Below are 22,198 nucleotides of genomic sequence, written 5' to 3'. Positions count from 1 at the left end.
TTTACATACATTATAATTATGCCATGTACCTGTGCTTCTATCACTTATCTGATGGAAATCTCAACAAATTTGGGATTGCCAAGGGACGGCCTTCCCAATTCTGGTTTTAACAAAATCTGTTTTCAAATAACTTGCACCAGGTAGTCACAGCCGGAGTTGCAATTCTTTAGGTATGCCAAGATTATGATTATTATTATCATTATTCTTTCATTGGATAGATTCTTCAGGTAGGCCTATGATGCACCCATGTGTAGCTTGGTATTAGGTGGGACAGCTTCATTTGGATGTTCACAGCTTGGAGAATGGCATGAATAGATTCTAGGAACAGGTTTTCCTATATATCTTCAGATTCTTCACAAGTGTTGTATCCCCTTGCTCTCATCTTGAGCACATCCCTACTAATCCGTTTTCTACTTTCTCAGGAGATCCATGATCTACCATGCCCAAAATGAAGTCTGGTTTAAATAAATAAAAATAGTGGAATGTTGAATACGCCATCACTGCATTATGTATAAGAAATAAAAAGTAGACAGGGAAATCAACTTGGGAATCTATGTTGATCCCTCTAGAGATCCTAAATACTCTTTTGAAAAATTGGAATAGCTTCTTTGAATGCTCAAAGATTTGAAATTCATACAACTAAGATGACCAATAAGCAAAGAAATAAAATTTTTTGTCAGATTCCTTGTCTGTTGACTGGTGAGTGATATTCTAACTCATCAAAATGAGTTTGTCAGATTCCTTCTTCTGTGCTTCTTCCTACATTTTCCCCTCTAATCCCATATCAGGTAGTTGATGTCATTTGATTCAATTGTGACTCAGCCCTGTAGCCCTGTCAAGATTGTTGGCTTAGATTGTTGAATCTGGGATTTCAACGACAATCTTGGCTTAGATCATTTCAACCACAAAAGAATTCCGTTGTATTCATTTTATAGATCATATCAGCTCACCATCCTCTATACATTACAGTTTCCATTTAGATCTGAATCCAAATGGAAGAGGAAAATGAAAAAGGTAAAGTTAAAAGAAAAAAAAAAAAAAACATTCTGCACTTGTCATCTCTTTGTTCTGCAACTTCGGGTGACTAGAACTCCTGTTGGTGGCCCGGTCATGTCTAACTGGCATCTTCCATGCAACCAGTAAGAGAAGTGCGTCAATCCCAGATTAGCTCTCACTCTAAAAGTTCCTTTTATGTTATATGTAACCTTGTTGATCTGCACCTGCCTTCGGAGCTCCAACCCCAGATTTGGGGGCAAGGAAACCAAGCTTGATATAAAATGAACTGATTCCAACCTTGTTTCTCTTCGTCTCTGAGTGAAAGGCTCAAGAGTTTGAGTTCCTATTAGCCTATCAAAAAAGTAGAGCTCTATGTACACATACTCAAATCTTACATTGATTTTTCGATTTGGGTTTGAGAAATTTGCAAGGAAGGTAAAGTCACCATTGAAGTACTCTGGTGAGTCAAAGTAGACGCTGCTGAGGCTTACGCCAGGGATGTCAAACAAAGGGGTTTTTGGTTTAATAACGAGGAAGATGATCAAAGTAGCAATTCCAAAGAAGATGAGAATAAGGCTGAATATTAGACATAGGATTGCACAACACCATACCATTGGGTTGGTTCGGCGAGGTTGCCGTAGGAGTGTTGCTTGCTTTGTCACTATTCTGGTTCCTGGATCTGGTGTATTTGGTGCTGGAGTATGCTGATTCATGGCTTGTTTTGATATGATAATTTGGTGTGGAGGAGTTGACATGGCTTGCTTATGGGGTTGGGGTGAGATGATAATTTGGTGTGGAGGAGTTGACATGGTTTGCTTCTGGGGTTGGGGGTGAGAGTGCAAGCTTTTTTAGAAGTTTTATGAAGAAAAACCTCTGAAGCAGGTAATGAGGAAGGAGATGAAGATGGAGATGGTCTCTTTTAGTAAACTGATATAATGGGTTAAAGTAAAAGGGTAAAAGAAGCTTTTAATTAAGTGGCAGTGGGACCAATATGTTGTTTTTTGAGAACTGAAAAAGGATGTATAAGTGGAATGATGGGTAGGGTTTGAATGTTTTTGCTTTTGAAATTGCAGTGGTATCTGAGAAATTCCAAAAGGAACAGCTTGACAAAGGGCTCAGACTCTTTTTTGGTTTCTTGGAGTTTTGATGGGTGGTCGTATGTTTAACCACACTGGTCATGGTCTGTGATACCAGTGTTTTATGTGGTTTATTGATGCTTACCCACTAAGAAAGTACTTGAAAAAAGTTGGGCGTTATGGATTAAGATAACATAATTTATGTTATGGTGACCAGATGGCAAAACTAAAGATCTCTGCAAAGTGGCGTGTTGAGATCAGGCCAACAATCATTAGGACAGAAATTTGCTCTCAGCATTCTTTTCCTTCTTCCTATAGTAGACTTTTCCTTTTTGGGTGGTGCGAGTGATGTTATTAGCATAATAGATGGCTGAATCCTAGTTGGATTTACATTAAATCTTAATGTTGGTGGCCATATCATGTGAGGTCCACACAAAAGCTCTTCTTTACTCAAAGTAACCATTGGTCATCCCCAGTTTGTGACGCTAGTATTCTTAGGGCTGAGGGTTGCAATGGGTCTGGTGACTTCGTCTCAGCCAAAAAGAAAAAGTGCATTCAAACTTATCTATCGTTTTGGGACTCCATATTCCAACTTCTTAACCATTAAGTATTCTTTGAAGAGGAAAGCTGAAATGGTACTCAAAAAACAAATTGAAACAGGAGAGTTACTACTAGTTAGCAAGGCGGAGCTCTCTTCTTGTGTTTGTGCAGGGCCTTTGGTTCTGCCACCCCCCTTTATTCTCAAGTACAGTTAAGGACGAGGAAATTTCTGTTCAGCAGGCATTATCCGCCTTTCAAGCTTAATTATTCTGTGCTTCAACAAGGAAAACTAGTGACATGAATGGGGTTATATGTCAAGTGAATTAATGAGGAAGTATGAACATTAACATCATAGCTATTTTCTTTTATTTTATGCAGTACCCATGAGAAGCTATTGCTTTTATTCTTTTAGAATGTAAAGAAACTCAGCAGTGAGGGGGCTGAAATCCTTGTAAATGGCCTGAGCCTAGTGGAGGTGGTACCATTTAACTTTGGAGGGTACAGATCCACGCTCGCCCATGTAAATTTTAAGGCCTTTGGTAGTACCACTATATTCCACTCTTGTTGGGATAGGATAGATTTAAGCTCCATTTCCTTCATTTCTCAAATGATGGATCGTGGGGTTCATTGCAAATGATAAAGCATTTGGCTTTTATGTGATGGTTCTTGGTTGTTGGACTGTCAGTTTCTACTGAATATAAGTTATGACAAAAAAGCTTGTTTTTGTTTTGAAAGGTTTTTGAGTTTAATTAGAATCCTCAATTAAAATAATTTTAGTATATCTTATTTTGCTTTATACACTCCCATTTCACTGAATTTTATGATTGGTGGGGTCGGAGGGTGTGATCATCAAAGAGTCCAAACTAAACGAAGGGCTGTGATGAAATGATCATGCGTTGGTTACCAGATGCTGTTTGGTCAGCCATCATCATCATCATCAATCAATTTTTAATTACTTTCATTGCTTTGGGTTTCAAATTCTTTGGTGAAATGGACTTATCTTCCTTTTTTTTTTTTTTTCTTTTATCACTTTATTAATCCAAATGGAGTGCCTCCACGTACCATATTTGCCAATTAAAAAATGGCCAAGTCCACCCAAGTCTTCTTATGTACGAATGATCGGAAACTTCTTTACCTTCTGATATTGCTCCCCCTTTCATTCTCAGCACAAACTCTCATCTCACACACTCCACACCGATGGATTTCCTGCAATCCAAGAATCAGTAGTGTTTGATCTCGTCCGAACTTTGGTGGGAAAACTCTGATTTGGCAGCTTGGATCTCTGCGCTCAACGAAGCTCACAAGCTCATCTGCATGCATGGTATTGATATTGGTGCCCTTTTACCCTTTCTGTCATTCTGCCAAAATGTTGAACTTAGATGGGGGTGAATGCAGAAGCCCTGTTCTTCTATAGCTAATGATACTGTTTGGATCAAAATTCTACTAGGTTTACAGGGAAAAAGATGTTTAGTAGTTGTAGATTTGACTGTGAAGATGCTTTTTGGTTCATTTGTTGGCAAAATAGATCCCTTTGCATTCTAATTTGAATTTTGCATTTGAATCATATTGATTTGAAAAGCCCCCCATAAATGTCTCCGTCTGAGATAGTAGAGAAAGACTCACACAACCCTACATCACTTGAAAGTAGACATTTATGGGATCAAAATTCAAAACGGAGGAGAAAGGCTTGGGAAGTGGAGTAGTCAAGCAGGCTACACTGATATAATAGGCTTTGTAGACTTTACAGGTTTGAACTCATACTTAGTCATTTTGGGTAATATCTCCTTATATTTCTCATCGGTAAGTGGCAAAGGTATCCTTATCTATCTTGTCTGAGAAGGAAAATTTAATGCAATGTTGGTGGGACCTGTGTCAAGTCCATTGACATTGCAATGCACGTCCGCATGGTTTTCATGCCAAGGGACATCTCCATGTTTACAGGTTCCTTGAAGAAGAAGAAGAAGAAGAAGAAGAAGAAAGGGTGATTCAATGGGTCAAATTCTCTCCATTATTTTTGGTTGGTTGAGGGGTGAAAGAAATGACAAAAAGAAGCCAAGTGAAAAACTACCCCTGATTGCTCCACCAAGATTGGGGAATCTAATTACTTCTCCACCAAGCTTAGGATCATGTAGGGACTACGCATTGCAGACAAATCTACGGACTCATCCTCCGCCTCCACTGAGCTCTAGCTCTAACTCTAGCTCTAGCCCATTCACCCACTTCCAAACAAGTGGTGCATCACGTCTTCAGCCAAGCTCATTCACCTACTCCAAAACAAGTGGTGCATCACGTCTTCAGACAACACTACAGACTCATCATCAACTCAACTCGAGCTCATGTGGCTTCTCTATCGCGACTGTGTCATCCCCTGTCCAGCCAAAACTAGAAACTCGCCAGCAACTGAGTTCTAGCTCATGCAGCCAATCCAGCACAACCCATTTTTACCCAAAACCAGTGCAGACTCATCAGCCACTCAACTTGAGCTCATGTGGCCTCTCCAGCACGACTGTATCATCCCCTGTCCAGCCAAAACTAGAGACTCACCAACAGCTAAGTTCTAGCTCATGCAGCCAATCCAGCACAACCCATTTTTACCCAAAACCAGTGCAGACTCCTCAGCCACTCAGCTCCAACTCGTGTGGCCTATCCAGGCCAAGTGGTACTTCTCATGCTCAGCCAAAGATACAGACTCATCCTTCACTACTCTCTAGCTCCTGCAGCCACTCTAGCGTGAGTGGTGCATCTCATTTCCAGCCAAATCCAGTGACTCTTCCACTGAGCTCTGTCCCAAGCAGCAACTCAGGCATCAATGGTGCATCGCAGCTAAACTCTCTGGGTTTTCCACTGAGCTTGGACCCACGCAGCAATTCCAGGTCTGATGATGCATTGGATCTGACAATTCCTGCAAAATTTAAAGTCCAAGTTGTAGGTGATGAGAAGCAAGTTTCTGCACGGCTCCACCAGTACAACATAATTGAAGAAAAAGAAGAACGAACCAGAGGAGTGGTAGGAAAAAATTGGTGGGACTACAGCAGCTGTGAAGAAGAAGACCTAGAGGAAGGAAAACTTAGAGTAAGATGGATAAAGCACTACAGCAGTGAGTACAAAATATTGCTGGTGGGTGAAGGGGACTTTTCATTCTCTGCGTCTTTGGCTGTGGCTTTTGCTTCTGCTACAAACATAACCGCTACTTCTCTTAATTCTATAGGTAACAAATAAGAAATCCTGAAATATAAGTTGGTAATCTTCTTTGAGTGTTTCTCATGAATGCCATGATTTTGATTGATTTGGGTATTTTCTCATTCTAGTCCTGAGTAAACCTTGATTCGCATGTGCCCCAGCACCCATTTGGGGTTTGTCTTATGACCTTAACTGATGACCTTAACTGATGACCATCAGCTGCAATTTTCAGAGTTTTTGAGCACAAACTATAGGCTTGCCTTGTCCAACATCGATAAACTCCGGAGCTTGGGAGCTAAGGTCATGCATGATGTTGATGCCACCAAAATGGCAAACGTTTTCCCATTCAAATGCATGCGTTTTGATCGAGTTGTTTACAACTTCCCACTCGCTGGATTTTTTCCCGATGAACCCAGGGAGGATGAGATCTGGTTGGTAGATTCTTTCTTTGAAAAGCTCCTATGGATTGAATTTATGTATAGCCTGCATTCCCAATTCTTACATGAAAATTTTCCTTCTATATCATTGTTAATTCTTGCAGGCGACATCGGATGCTGGTACAACAGTTTTTAGAAAATGCAAAGAAGTTGATTCACATAGATGGAGAAATCCACATTACTCACAAAAGCAATGGCTTCTTTTATGAGTGGAATTTGGAATTTCTAGCCTCAAGAGTTGGGCTAAGACTTATAGAAGAAGTGCCCTTTAATTTTAGGGACTACCCAGGGTACCGCACCAAGTATGGCTTTGGGGGTGACAGTAACTTCAACTGCAGCCCTAGCAAAACTTACAAATTTGGGCATAAAAAAACGACTGAGAAGCCTAGCTACAGATTTATGAAATGATCCAAGTGGGAGGAGTTTGAAACTTTGTTTTTGTAATTAATACAATGAACGTTGGTGTGGAATGAACATGTGTGGGTGTGATCTATAGATGTAATCTTTTAAGATGCAAAGGTTTTTATGTAGAAAAGGAAAAAGGGTGAATTCTGGTGATGGCAGGGCAACTCTCTTATGATGCTTACTATCCTAAGCATCATAGTGCTAGCTGTCACAAGATTCTTTTTTTGTGTGATGTTGTGAAGATCGACCTAGCAAGCCCACACCGATGCAACCAACACACGAAGTATACAAGCAGCTCAACTTGTATAATTCCGTGCCCAACACAAAAAAAATCAAAGCTTCTTAGTTGGCATAGTTTCTACTTGAATTGTTTTTAGTACAAATGTTTTCTTTGATAGTGTTTGTAAAAGAATAATTCATCACGTATTTCTCTAAATAACACTACAACTAATTTTTCAATACTACAAAGTGATTTTTCAGATTTCTAAAAATGTTTCCTAAATTTTGTTAAACATTTTATTATTATTTAAAAAAAAATACTTTTTAAACTATAAACATTTTTTAGAATAATTGTTAAACGAACTCAAAGTGTCTGTTTGATAGTGATTTTATAAAGTATTTTTTATCTCTTCTAACACTTGAAAAATAAAAAAATTTAAGTACTAGAAGATTACAATCGCTTCTTAGAATTATTATCAAACGAGTTTTAAGTCAATGGAAACATTTTATCTTTTACCTGTACAATATGGTATTAATAGGTAGCCAAAAAATCTCAATAACTACCCATGTATTAGAGATCCAACCCAAGCTCTTTCACCTATCTTAGTAGTTTCTTAAGGCTTGCAACTTCTCTTGAGGTGTTATCAGGTGTCCCAAACACTTTGTCCTTGTTTCAGATGATGTATTTATGCATTTCTACAACACAACTAGGGATAGCAATATGGCGGGTTCGGGACGGATCGCTTTCATCCCAACCCATCTGTCTCATTTATTCAAAATAATTCACATATTTGTCCCATTAAAAAAAAATAAATGGGGTGGGGTGGGACGGGACGAGTATACAAATTTTCCATACTCACCTTATCTCATCCTGTTTAACTCTTTTTAAAAATAAATAATTAAAATATTATAGTTTTTTATAACTTATTTTATTGAAAAATATTTTATTATCATTATTATTATATATATTAAAATAAAAAATTAAAATTAAATTAAATTAATTTTATATATGATCAAGGTGGGGCTGGATGGGGTGAGACGAACTCACCTTGAACCCGTCTTGGATTTAAAAAAAAAATCTTAAGCCCTTAAATTTTAAACTTATCTCATTAAAGGGGGGTACTTAAAAAAACTCACCCCATTGTCGTTCCTAGACGCAACCCCATATTCGTAGATTAGGAGTGGCTATATCTCCCGGATGTTACTCGCTAGACTTTGTCTTGTGCCTAAACCAACAAACCTCGTGTCTCTGCATGTTTCCCTTCCTTGAACCTGTGTGTTTTAGCCAACCAACCCAGATGTCTTGTACTCGTATGCCCAAGTACGCCTTACTAAGTTCACTGTTGCTTAGAATTAGAGTCTTTCACCACATTTTGGAGGGTCGCATGATCTCGGTCACGCCCATGGCTCATGTATGTAGAATTGTTCACATGTAGCCCATGCATCAAGTTGCCTACATTAATCCAACTTGTCGCAGCCATACAACCCACATCTAACATTTGTCATGCTTTGCTCAGGCTTTCTTCATGCAGCTATACCTTGCTTAAACCATTGGGCACTTGGGTGTATGTAAGTTCTAAAGGTGTGGTGCCCTACACTTATCAATGGAGAGGCCTAAAGCACCTTGGGTGAGCTAGCGTCATGCCATAGCCCACACCCTTAGGTTGTCCTAAGTGAGACCACAACCCCAACCCTCCTCGCCCAAAACGCACGCGCATACGCACACACACACGCCAACATTCAACACTAGTTATGCAACGTGTCTTGATAATATTAGGGATAACCGATTAAAAGGGACAAAAATCCCTCAATATTGCAAAACTAACCCCTCACTTATTTAAGTCTCAAAAATGACCCAATTCTGACAAAAATACCCCCTCAGCTATCTTTTTAGCCCATTTTCCCTCCAACTCCAATTTTCCCTTGTGTCGTGTCTCTTCCTTACCCTGTAAACTCATTTGTTCCATCTGTTAACTTGCGAGAAATAAATCACGAAGGATTTTTTCGTTTATTGCAAGAGAACAAAAAGACAACACAACACAAAGAAAAAACAGAAAGTAAGTTTCATTGTTTCATTCTTTGATTTTAGTTTTTCGAACTGTACATATGAATCTTCATCTATGAATTGAGAAGAAACCCTAAGTGTCTTATTTTGGTTCTTTTTTTTTTTTTTTTCAATCAAACCCTATTTTTCATCTTTCTGATATTGTGTGTTGATTTAGTTCATGAAAATGGAGAAAGAAAAAAAATTCGGTGATGAAAAATACGAAACAGAAGAGGTATAAAATTTTGGGAAAAAAAAGAAGTGAAAGAAAGACAGGTTTGAAACCTCGTCATTGTCATCAGAAAATGAGAAGAAATCAACTGATTCAGTAAGCATTAATTTTCTACTTGAAATTTTGATTTTTTTTTAAAATTTTATCATTTTTAATCGATTATCCTTTTTTTATGAATTTATTTTTCATGAATTGATAATCTAATTGTTGAAAATTTTCTCAGTGAGGTTATAGTCCAAGGTTTAAAGCAATATTTGAATGATTAGAAAAAACTAAACTTAATTACTATCAAGTTTACCATCAAAAGGTTTTGAAATTTTGTGTAATGAAGTTATTTGTTATGAATTTATAACGTATTTGAATATAATTTTTGTGAAATTATTTTATCCAAATATTTAGAATTTTGATTTATATATATATGTTAAGAAAAAACTGAACTTAACTGCTATCAAGTTCATTGTCAACAGGTGGCAATTTCAAAATGGTTTGGTTTTGTTTCAAATTTCAATAAACACTAGAATAATGTCTCCAATTTTTTGTAGCTGCAACTTAGTAAAATATAATAGCTTCAATTGCATTAGTAAAATAATATCTTTAGAATATTAGCATTTGACATGACATCCTTAAATAATAGGAAAATAAAGTCTATGTTAAGAAGTAATACGAAATGATGGATTTAACATAGTTGGATAAGTTTGGTAATATAATTTTGCCCAATTTATATTGATATTTTTCCAATTTGTTATTATCTTGCAGATTGACATTCCTCCTCCTCTCCTATCTTTTATATCTAAAATACCTAAAGAGGAGTACTTTCCTGGAAAAATTGCATGTTTGTCTCACTTGGTTGCCATTGAAAATATTAAGAAGAAATTGATTGAACCACAATTGGAGATGTTTAGAAAATCATGTTTTGGTCATTTTTTACTCCTTCCCAAACTTAGATTTTCAGCCCAAATTGCTCATCAATGTGAAACCAAAAAAGACAATGAAATATGGATTTTATTAAAGTTAAAGGGCTTAAGATTTCGTAAAGAAGAGATTACGGGCTTGAGTTTTGGTCATATTACAAACTGTGATAAAAAATCATTACGAATAAGGGACACATACTTTAAAGGAGAAAACAAGGTGCGTAATGATGAGTTGGAGAAAGTTTTTCTTTCTTTAGGAGAGGAAAAGAAAAAGAAAAAAAAATAAGAAAAAAAAAATTTGAAGATGGATTAAGCATGGCAAGAAATGGAACCAATTCAAATTACCAGAGAATGACATTCTTATTGATTATGCCAATGGTTTGCAGCCTCTTTATTCTGTCAAATGGCCTGATGTTGACATTGTGTATGTCCCCATCAATGTTCGGGCTAGTCACTAGGTATTAGGAGTTGTCCACCTTCATCGAAGGATTATATATGTATATGACTCATTGATGAGCATCAATAATAATGCAAGATTGCAAGTTGCCATTAAACCATTAGCCAAATTGTTGCCGCATATATTGAATGCAATAGCATATTATGGGTTTCATGGTGACACAAAAGTTAACTACCATGAATGGGAAATTGAACGGCTGCAAGATATTCCTTAACAGGAAAATGAGTAAGTGATCTTCAATTTACTTTCATAACTTATACACTTAATCCTTAATAATAGCCCTAACATTGATTATTTGTGTACCATGCAGTGGTGATTGTGGCATGTTTGTTATCAAATATGTTGAATACTTAATGCACAACCATCCATTGAAGTCATTAACAAGTGCTCGAATGGACTGGTTTCGGGAAAAGATGGCAGCAAAGTTATTTTATATGAAATACTTGCCTATGTAATGAATTCATGTTGATATTTCACATTTTGATAATGTAGTTGGATGGTTTGTTATATGTAATTGGATAGCTTCATATATGTAGTTAGACATTTTGATAAATGTAGTTGGACAGGTTGATATATCTACTTGGATATTTTGATGAATGTTGTTCAATAGTTATGTATACAATTGACTTTTTAAACTAAACTTGAATGTTGTCAAGTTGTTATGTGTACAAACTTGAAGGTAGTTAAGTCCACAGTCTTAATAGAACACCTGAACTTAACTACTATCAAGTTAACTGTGAACAAACTTGACAGATATTAAGTCGAAATCTATTCCAGAATAACATATTTAATCTGGACTTAACAGGTATCAAGTTGATCTTCTATAGACTCATAGGAAGTTGTGTTTACAGTTTGCCATTTTAACTTGAACTTAACTATTGTCAAGTTATTTTATGAACAAACTTAAAGGTAGTTAAGTCCACAGTCTTCAGACAAAACCTGAACTTAACTATTGTCAAGTTGTTTTATGTACCAACTTGAAGGCAGTTAAGTCAACAGTCTTTAGACAAAACCTGAACTTAATCATTATCAAGTTGTTTTATGTACAAACTTGAAGGTAGTTAAGTCTACAGTCTTTAGACAAAACCTGAACTTAACTATTGTCAAGTTCCTTATCAATAAACGTGAGAATAGTTGAGTCCATAGTTTGATAATAAACATGTAATTTTCATTCATACTTTATACATAACTCATCATAACATATATGTACAAAAGTAACAAATATCTCCATTTCTATGGGTATGCAAAAAAAGGGGATCATTATTACAATATTCATCTATGTCCTTATTCTATCACCTAATACAAAAAAGTAACTTACATTTCCGTTCACATGGGTACCAAAAAAACAAAAAAGCTCACTATTACAATTTTCATTCCATGTAAGTTCATAGAGTGCCAAAGCTATCATGATATCAAGGGATTGGTCGTTTGCATGTTTTCCAATTATGCCCATATTGACCACATCGACTACAACGAGATGTGCGCTTGCCTTCTCCACCAGAAGGAATTCTTACTTTCTTTGGTCTTCCTATTGGACGTCTCGTTTTAGGTGGTAACACAACTTTGTCACGAATATGATTAGGTACTACCCAATCTATTTCATTTCCAGTTGGATAAATACACTCTGAATATGAAGATAACAATGCTATAGTAGTAAAATACTTGGAGCACAAAGTGTAACATGAAATGTTATAAAATCTACAAGCAGCAATAGCATGTGCACATGGAATATGATCAAGATCAAATTGTCGACATGTGCATGAACGAGTGTCTAAATTCACTTGAGCACTAATGCCAGCATAGTTAACATTACACTCCTTGGAGTTGATAGGTTCCACTAGATATGTTGCTGACATATTATACCTCGAATGAAGTTCTCCATCAGCCCACATGGTAAGTTCAGTTGACATTGACATTGCTTGTTGTTGACGAGTCACAAACCATTTTTGAAGTAAGTTTCTCAATTCTTCAACCAATTTCAAAACCAGAAGATCTCTAGCATTTTTCAACACAACATTAAGGCTTTCAACGATCCCTGTCGTCATGATATTATATCTTTTTTCGGTAGAATATGAACGTGTCCATCGATCAACACCTATATCCATAAAATATCTTGCTGCTCTTGGGTCAATCATCTCTAGTTGCCCAAATATAAAATTAAACTCTAAAACACGATAAGCATAGGCAACATCATGGAACAACTTATGAATTGCAGGATTCTTGAACTTTGTCTTCAAATTTTGTCCAACGTGATAAGTGTAAACACCATGCCTCGCATGGGGAAATACTTTATGTATTGCTTTCTCAATGCTACCATGTCGATCTGATATCACAAACAAATCATCAATGTGTCCAAGTGCATCATGCAGTTTTTGTAAAAACCACTCCCATGAGGCATCATTTTCTAAATCACTAATCCCAAAGGCTAAAAGGTATATCTGATTGTTGCCATCTTTACACGCTGCAATAAATAAAGTCCCGAAGTACTTTGCTTTCAAAAATATCCCATCAACTGCAATCACAGGCCTTATTGATGTGTGAAACCTAGCAAGAGATGCACCAATCGACATAAAAAAGTATTTGAATTGATTATCACAATCAGTAACTATATCAGTAATGGTACCAGTATTTTTTTGCTCTAAAACATAGCAATAGGATGGTAAAGTGTTATAAGACTCCTCAGGTGATCCCCTAATAGAACCTAGAGTAAGTTCTTTGGCTCTCCACGCCTTATCATAACTTATTTGAACGGCATACTGCTTTTGAATGTCTGCTACAATGTCTTTTGGTCGAAATTCACAACCAACCCCTTGATATGTTTCTTTTATACTCTCACCAATCAACCAACTACTTGCATGTCGATTGTCACGAGGCATCATATCTAACCGACAAGTGTGTGTTGAATAGAATTTCATTATTTGAAACATATTGGAAATCCCCAACTTGGTAGCACGAACTCGCCACTTGCATTCTTTATCAAAACATTCAACAAGCAATAACTTAGTAGTGGATTTAGTTGTTTTGAACTCAAACTTCCTTTTCAGAGCCATCATATACAACTTCTTTTGTAATTCTTTCTTACTTGAGTATATTTGGTGCTCTTCTAAATGGTCATCACTAATTTCACTAACTATAGGTTGTTGCATCATGTTTTGTCTTTCATTTGCTACATCTTCGATTATAATGGGATTGTCATGTATGAAACCATCATTTGTATCAATCATGGTCAAGATTTCTGCACTCTGAGTTGAACCAATTCTGAATGAGCCAATTTGGGTCACTTGCTTATCATTAGTAGGGTTAGTATTCATCCTATAATCCTCCTCATTAGTTGCAGTCTCATTCATGTTCCAATCATGAACTTTATACCCTTCAAGTGACTCATTTTGAAATCTTAGTCCATTTTCACCATCAACAGTAAGAGTTTCAACTGAATCACAATGAATGTGTCTACTTTTTTGCATCAACATTGAGTCCCCATTCAATTCTTTATCAATCTCAGAAGACATGACATTCAAAATAAGAATTGCAAATTGATTTCTGATTGTGATTATCAATTCTCTTTTCAACTGTGATGCACAATGGAACAGGCAGCTTACCTTTTGTACAATTTAAACCAATAAAGAATTTCACATCCCCATCATCAGTTAGTTGTATAGGACTTGTGGGTATGTTGGAATTGAATACATACTTCATTGAAAGAAAACAATTTGTTAGATCTAGCTTCAGAATATGATGGACAACCCCTAATAACTCTTTATATGATATAGCTTTCGGGATCTCAATGCCTTTACCTTTACTTCCTTCAAAATAGAAAACATTTCCATCTCGTACCCATTCTCCTTCATATAAAAGCATTATCCATACTTCATCAACCACTGAAATAACAAAATAATTCAATTAGTGGCATCAAAAAACAATATTAGAATATTTTTTAGTTACATCATAGCATTAGCACCAATAAGTAGGTATTAATTTTAAAAAACTCATTCATTATTAAATACATATTATTTCATTACACATATTTATTTTTTTAATAAACAACAAATAAATAACATTATTAATCATCTTTACTACCTCAAATAATACCAATAATGCTATAGAAATACAATGTATATAGTTATTAAATAAATTCAGACATTGTAACTCTAAGCTATTTTAAACAATAAAAATATATTTATTTACTAAAAGATTGGTTATGTTGTAATTCATTTAATGTCAAGGGTAATTTGCAAATGATTCAACTCAAATTGACTATAATTAAATAAAATAACAATAATATAATGTTACTATAAAATAACTATATACAATCTTAACTTACGTTAAGTTCAACTTAATATCCGTAAGGTTTTGATATATAACTAAAAAAGATAACTTTATATATTATATCAAAACCTTATTAACACATATTTACATCTATATAAAGAAAAAATATGCAAATAATACCAAAACCATCATAAAATTCCATAAGTTTTATTACTTACCATCATTTGATTTTTCCATATAAACAATGTTTCTCCACATTACACTTTTTAAGTTGATTGTTTCCTTTTTTTAATCCATTTTTTCATAGTTGTAAATGATATTAAAAAAATTATAACAATTTCAAACTTATTTAAATATTTACTACATCTCATTAAATGTTTGAAAATATTCAATAAATAAAACATGAAAGAAAAAAATATGGAAAAATAAAAATAAACGTACACTGTTTATCCAACCACAACTTAAAGCGCTTTAAGTTGAAGAAATTTGAAGAGAAACTGTGTGAGACTTGAAGAAATGCACTGAAAAGGGAGAAACGGAATAACAGGAGAAAATGAAAAAAAGGAGAAAGTGGAAGAAATAATAAAAAAGAGGTGAATGGAGGGAAATAAAATTAGAATGAGAGGGAAAAAGGAGTTGATGTAGCTGAGGGGTATTTTTGTCCAGATCGGGTCATTTTGGAGGCTATTAAAAGTGGGGGGTTAGTTTTACAATATTGAGGGATTTTTGTCCCTTTTGATCAGTTTTCCCATAATATTATGTGCTTCTAGTACCACTCACCGCCTATCATAGACACACCAACATCCAACACTTACTATGTCAAGTCCATGTGAGTTTGCCACCACGGGGCGCCATTGTCGCACCCCATGCCTCTAGTTAAGCAACATGTCTTGACAATGTTGTTTGCACTTGCGCCAAATTATGACCTATGCATGTCGTTGGAAGTTACAGCCTCTATGACAAGTATGTTTTCTAAGCCCAACACCATGCTTGAGTTTCGACATACCTCTACTACATGCCTCAGGCCATGTGGATGCAAGTTGTCTCCACACATGCCCAAGCCATACCTCCCATAGCTAATGTGCTAAAAATAGCCCTCTTAAGGCTCGAACTCCTCCCTTGGCCGACCATTTGTAGCCTTTGATCTTCCTCTGTTTAACAGTCCTGTCCATTGGGTTCATAGCAGAGCTCAATAATGTCACATTTCGCATGAATTTCTCCTTGGCGTCTCTTAGCGTACGATTATTAAGTCCACAAAACTAACAATTTCTTTCAGTAGATGCCACTAAATTGTACGAATACGTAGGACATGTGGCTTGAAAAATGAACTTACCCGCAGTGCATTGGTTATGTATTCTAGACCAATCTCATTAAATTGCTTCCTTGATCACTTATACAACAAATTATCCCTATTTTGCAAAATTTTTCCCGAGACACGTTTCACACATGTGAACAAATAATTTTTATTTTTTACACTTAATAATTCATAATTTGTTTTTCTTATTTCAATTAAAAGCATTTATATATTTGGATTATTTGATTAAAAGAGTTACTGAACACTCAACGTTAGAAATTTAAGAGCCAATTTGATAACTGTTTTGGAGAATAGTTTTTTGTTATCTAGAACAAAAAAATAGGAAAATGTATTTGATAATAAAAAATTGTTTTTTATTTTCTGTTTTTAAAAATAAAAAATATGGTATTTTCGGATAATAAATTTTATTTATTTTTTTATGTTTTCACTTGTTTTCGGAGAATTATTTTAAAATATAATTATACAAATATATAGAATGATTAAAAGTAAAACACTAGACATAAAAGTTATTTTTAAAACATATTTAAAAATATTAAAAATAAATTAAAAATATTTTAAATTTTTAAACAAAATTTTATTTTACAAAATTAGAAAACAGTTTTTAAAAACTGTTCTTAAAAATCATTTTTAAAAAAATTTTTAAAAACAATTATTAAATAACCTTTCATCAATTTTTGGTCTCCTTTTTTGATAAAAACATCCTCACTATTTTCTTATAAAAATAATTTAAGAAAAAAAAAATCTAGGAGTGAATACGTGAAATAATAAAAATATTTATATAAAAAAAATTGGTTATTTTATAAAATTATGGAACAGTTAGATTCACAATTCTAAAGATTATTTTATACTAATTAATTTTATGTAATTACATACCATACTTTCCCAAAAAAAAAAAAACCCAAAAAGGAAAGTAATTCCCCCTGCCCTTTTAAATCTGCATCGTCAGAAGCCATATGAGCCGAGCTTAAGGGACGCTTGAACTCCCCAATGTTAGGGCAGGCCACCATTAATGGGCGACCATGCCATGCATCTTCCATTCCCAAAATGCCCCTCCCAAGCTCCATCGCTCACAAACGAGACAATCCCAATGCTTGCAGCATCCAGGTAACAGTGGCATCTCGGTAAATTCAGCCCAAATATTTCTATTTGAAAATAATCTCTGTTTTTCAAATAAGCCCTTTAAACACGGCCAAACTTTCACTACCTTTCTCTCTCAATGAGTCTCTCTGGTTCTGTAACTGTAGAAAGCGTCAATGGCTGTCGGGGAGGAAATGGTGAAAGATGAAGTGGGTGTGGAAGAACAAGAGAAACGGTTGATGCATTATTCCTCGTTTCATCAAATTCTCTTGGTTGGTGAAGGAGACTTCTCTTTCTCTCTGTGTTTGGCTCACTCTTTTGCTTCTGCTTCCAACATCGTTGCTTCTTCTCTCGACCCATACGGTCTCTCTCTTTCCCTTTTCTTGTATTTTATATGTATTGGAATCAACTCGTTACTTGTGTACTATACTCTAATCTTGTAGTCCTTAGCCCTGTATACTTTTGGGAAACAGTAGAAGGGGAATTATTTTCTTTATTTGGTTGTCATGACTGGAAGAGAAAGAAGCATGCCAGAAATATGGGTTGAAGAAATGGTCAACCTTGGAATATAAGTGAAACTTGCTTTTGTGTTATTTTTCTTTCTCAGTTTCTGAGAACCAAACATCTGGGTTTGGAGATGAAGGACTATTTTGAAATGAAAGCAACTGGGGAGAGTCAAGAGGTGGAATTTGAAGAGCTTTTATTTTATTATCAACAAAATATTTTTTAACATTGTGTGAGTTTTTTTATGGGTTTATGTTTTTCCAAATCCTCCTGTTGGACAAGAATTCCCCAGTGTTATTGTACTTTCCAAATATCAAAATTGACAAGGGTTCTGACTTCTATGATGCTCTGAAATTGAAATGTCATTTTCATTTTGGGTACAGGATATGCAAATTAAGAATTTGAAGGTTGTTATATTCAATATTTGGGGAGTTATCACATTTGCCAATGTTTCATTTGTTTAGTTGAGGTTTAGTCTTTGTTGAGTTCAATATACAAATTTTTAAATTAAGTTGTAGTCTCTCTGTTTTATGAGGAATGCTATTTTTTGGACAACTTGTTTTCTGACACAATCTTAAACTAGATGTTCTGATAAAGATGTACAAGAAAGCAAAATCAAATTTGGAAGCTTTAGAGAAGCTGGGAGCATCTCTTTTATTTGGAGTGGATGCAACCAAGATGAAGCTTCATACTGATCTCAAGATGCGGAAATTCGACCGCATTATATATAACTTTCCTCATGCAGGCTTCCATGGAACGGAAGACAACAGGCTTATGATTAAGTAAGGCCTCAACTTTTATTTCTTATCTATGTGATGGAAATTTCATAATTCCTCAAAACTACCTTCTCTCTGTACGAAGAAAACGTATTGTTATTATGGATATGATATGTAGCTTGAATTTCACAGCAAAATCTTCCATACATTGTAGTTGCTCGTCATGGTCAATGTTACTTTTCTCCTATGTTTTATTTGTGTTTGTGAGTTCATTTACATTTCATGCCCTTTTTGTCTATGCACAGAACTGTGTGTTTGTTCAATTGGTTCAGATGGTGATGCCCATCAAGGTAGCTAGCCGTGGGTTTGGAGCACGCATTTGATGATCCCATTCAAGTCCTCATAAGGGGAAATTTTGACCACTTTATCAAAGTGGTGAAGATGCATAACACACATTCTGTGGTCATATGTTTACCTATTTCTGCAGTATATAGCCATGAGTCTGCACAAGTGCAGTATGATTCATCGTATTGGCAAATGAATCACATCTACATGGTCATGTGTAGGTTTCCAATGCCTCCATAATGAGATTATGTTATAATTTCAGCTTCTACATGTTGATGGACAAAGTCTCCATCACAAAAGCCAGGGCAGCAAAGGATAGAACTGGGGGGTATTTGGAACCCTACATGTAACTGAATCAGTTATTGTCTTCATAGTATTTTTAAGAATTCTAGTTGTTACTATCATGTACCATGGGCATTGGCCCATGTGCTGGTCTTCAGCTCAGATGCTAGGCATCTAACTTACAACCTTAAAACAAGATTAACTGCTATACAGGTGCACCAGAAATATCATGCCTTTGCTTCCAAATGATGGGAGTGCTGGGTTTCTCTTTTGAAGTGGTAGAATATATATCAAAGATACAAATATGTAGAAGAAAAATTTCATTATCACAGGTAAATTAATTATAGACATCATCATCTGATAATATTTTTTTACCTGTGTGTCTGACAACCAAAAAAAAAAATCAAAAGGAATATGAGTATCTTTGATGCATTGTTTTCTGCTGATTTCAAATGGTTCAATCTAGTTGTACCTAAGGCTTTTATAGAATGGCTGATTTCTTTATTAATTCTGTGTGGATTGTACTTATGTTGTCATCCCATCTTATGCTACAGTATGCATAGGGATCTTGTGCATGGTTTCTTCAGGAATGCAAGTGGCATGCTAAGAGCCAATGGTGAAATTCATGTAAATCACAAAACCACAGCTCCATTTTCCCACTGGAATCTTGAGGAACTTGCTTCTCAAAACTCTCTGGTGCTGTTTGAGTGTGTTGATTTTAAGAAAGAGGACTACCCAGGCTATAACAATAAGAGAGGAGCTGGTTCAAGATGTGATGAGCCCTTCCGTTTGGGAGCTTGCAGTACTTTCAAATTCAGATTCTCCCCCACTGCTATGAAAATGTCCAGAATCGTGTGCCACTCTGATTTAAATCACCGAGGATCTCAGCAAATTAATCTAATGCAAATGCAGCAGTGGCCAGGTTCATCTGATTACAGAGGTCCTGGAAGAAATATTTTAGCAAATATGAATGGCATCCCAAGGCATATGGGGTTACCTTTAACAATCTCTGTCAGCAATGAATGTTCTCGGATCTTTGATGGATACTTCAATCATGCTGTGGAAACATTTGGAAGAACTGGTTACGATGTGGGCTATACTGTTCATGAAGCACTTAGGCTTGGCTTTGAAAGATATATGGCTGAAGGTCCAGGAAGAACCTTGACTGGTTACATAAACCTTCTGCAAGAGCTTCAACATTTGAGCAGGTTGAGATCAGCATTCCTACAAAGGATGTTATTGGGTCCTGATCATTACTTGTAAAGAAGGAGAAATAGAACATGTTTCTGAGAAGTGAGCACCTTTTGCCTTGTTTGCTAGTGAATACAAGTTAAGCACCGGTGTTGTTCTATAGGTGAAAACTATACTCTTTTTGTTTTTGGTTTTTGTCTCAGTACACTTGTGTGCAGGAGAGCAGGAATTATTGTAAATTTTATAGAAATTCATACTTTCAGGTGAGATGATCTCTGTCAATTTTCATGATCAAATTGCAGTCCTGGTGTGACATGCATTCTATTTAGAATGGCATACAATCTATTTTGTACTTTCTGCTTGATCCCCAAAACCATTTTAGCGAAAGCTGGTCTAAATATCCATCAGGAAACAAAGTAGATACCCTTGATAATGTGCTGGGAGAGGGTTGTGAAGGCCAAGATAACTTGGTCAGGGATCTTTGGGCCTAAATTTTATTTTCATGCTGGCACATAAAATGTTTTTCAAATTCCTGAGACTTGGACTGATCCCATTCTAGGGAACCATGGAATTATTACTTTCCAGGTGTTTAACCATAGATATTTTAGTTCCTAAGTTCAGCATGATACGACACAGAATGAGTTTTGCTTAGCTTTTACCTTTTGAGTTTTGTTCTGTAATGCTGGAAGGAAGCAATATGACTTTAGGATTGCCACATTAGATGAACAGTTTTGAATTAGCTCAGTCCTGCATCATATGACAAGTGTACTAAGTTTGAACCTGGGTTGGTAAACTTCAGCATTTTGCTTTCATTGAGAAATGAGTGTTAATGGAGGCTGAGTAATCTAGGGAATGTTTTGAGCCATGAAAATTCAAATCAGGGATAATCTTCCAAAAAATCCCAGTCAAAATCTCAAACTGAAGTATCCTGGGGTCCGTTTGGTTGCTTGCTTCGTTCTCAGAAATGAATATATGCTTATGGTACGACAACCATGGGGCACAAACACATCAGAGACCTGACTCGAATGGAGGGATTGTGTTCATGCATGGAGCATTTTGGCAAGGAAGAACCATGAGTGGATTTGTTGGGTCTGAACATAGCCTGTTAAGAACACAGTGAAAATGGAAAGAAAAATTTATGCTACAGATAAGGATGTGTAGTGTCTTATAAATTTTAGTGTAATTGAATGAATAAATTTCATGTACAAAATTTACAAAAATACAAACAAATTTTTTCTAAATTTGGACAGAAAAATAGATATTTCATAAATTAATGCAAAATAGTAAAATAAATTAAATTCCCATTAGGTTATATTAGGAAATTCAAATTGAATGTTTATTTTAAAACAAAGCTATTATAATATTATAGCTATGTTTGGTTTATGGAAAATTGAAGGGAAAACACGAGAGAGAAAAAATAGAGGAAAAGTAAAATAAAAGAAAAATAATGAAGAAAAATAAAAAATAAATTTAAAATCATTAATTCATTTTAATATATTAATTCAAACGCGTTTCATTCATTTTCTCTTTCTATGTAAATATGAAATAATTTTAAAATATTTAAAATTTTAATTAATTTTAATTATATTTGATATTTTTTCCGTATTTTCTATGATGAAACTAAATATGAGAATTTTTTATTTTTTTTTAACATATAATCAAATATAGTATATATATTTAAGATTATTTACTACTTGACACTGTATATTTACACTATGTTCTAGGTATGACTCCTATTTATACCTCTTGTCCAAAAATATTAAGGTGCTGCACTTCAATTTGGAATTCTACAACCACCAACCATGCTTATATTTTTGTATATCCTCTTAACCCAGATTTTGTATCAACAAGTGAGTTTTCATTTATCCAAAATATTTCATATTTTTGCATTCCATATTCTCTCCAATAATTCCTATACCAAAACATTCAGCCCACCAGAATTCTTAAAGCAATATATTTGTATATGCTGCACCCAATTTGTTATGATCTCACACTCAAAAGTTAC

General features: G+C 35.2%; 4 protein-coding genes across 5 annotated transcripts; 2 read left to right on the top strand and 2 right to left on the bottom strand.

Annotated features, from left to right (window-relative positions):
- Positions 1 to 896: 896 nt before the first annotated feature.
- On the bottom strand, positions 897 to 1,895 carry LOC100249744 (uncharacterized protein At1g08160). The gene has a single exon (XM_059735186.1). It carries the CDS (start codon positions 1,803 to 1,805, stop codon positions 1,056 to 1,058), a length of 750 nt encoding a protein of 249 aa, XP_059591169.1. The 5' UTR covers positions 1,806 to 1,895; the 3' UTR covers positions 897 to 1,055.
- A 1,690-nt stretch (positions 1,896 to 3,585) lies between these two features.
- LOC104877640 (uncharacterized) lies at positions 3,586 to 6,787 on the top strand. Of its 2 annotated transcripts, none has more exons than XM_010646375.3 (4): positions 3,586 to 3,933; positions 4,554 to 5,820; positions 6,025 to 6,223; positions 6,334 to 6,787. In XM_010646375.3, exons 2-4 carry the CDS (start codon positions 4,602 to 4,604, stop codon positions 6,635 to 6,637), a joined length of 1,722 nt encoding a protein of 573 aa, XP_010644677.1. In that variant the 5' UTR covers positions 3,586 to 3,933; positions 4,554 to 4,601; the 3' UTR covers positions 6,638 to 6,787. The 2 variants fall into 2 exon arrangements, with proteins under 2 accessions (XP_010644677.1, XP_019072888.1); XM_019217343.2 differs by having other exon boundaries at positions 3,616 to 3,933; positions 4,192 to 5,820.
- Positions 6,788 to 11,909: 5,122 nt separating this feature from the next.
- Positions 11,910 to 14,006, bottom strand: LOC104877676 (uncharacterized). The gene has a single exon (XM_010646447.2). It carries the CDS (start codon positions 14,004 to 14,006, stop codon positions 11,910 to 11,912), a length of 2,097 nt encoding a protein of 698 aa, XP_010644749.2.
- A 3,013-nt stretch (positions 14,007 to 17,019) lies between these two features.
- LOC109121381 (heavy metal-associated isoprenylated plant protein 41-like) lies at positions 17,020 to 20,524 on the top strand. Its single transcript, XM_002263360.5, has 4 exons — positions 17,020 to 17,182; positions 17,323 to 17,518; positions 18,243 to 18,441; positions 19,557 to 20,524. The coding sequence occupies exons 1-4, from the start codon at positions 17,066 to 17,068 to the stop codon at positions 20,263 to 20,265; spliced, it is 1,221 nt and encodes a 406-aa protein (XP_002263396.4). The 5' UTR covers positions 17,020 to 17,065; the 3' UTR covers positions 20,266 to 20,524.
- The last annotated feature ends 1,674 nt before the right edge of the window (positions 20,525 to 22,198 follow it).

Source organism: Vitis vinifera, chromosome 19, assembly GCF_030704535.1.
Source record: "Vitis vinifera cultivar Pinot Noir 40024 chromosome 19, ASM3070453v1".
Taxonomy (NCBI): Eukaryota; Viridiplantae; Streptophyta; class Magnoliopsida; order Vitales; family Vitaceae; genus Vitis; species Vitis vinifera.
This window is presented reverse-complemented; position numbering and strand designations above follow the sequence as displayed.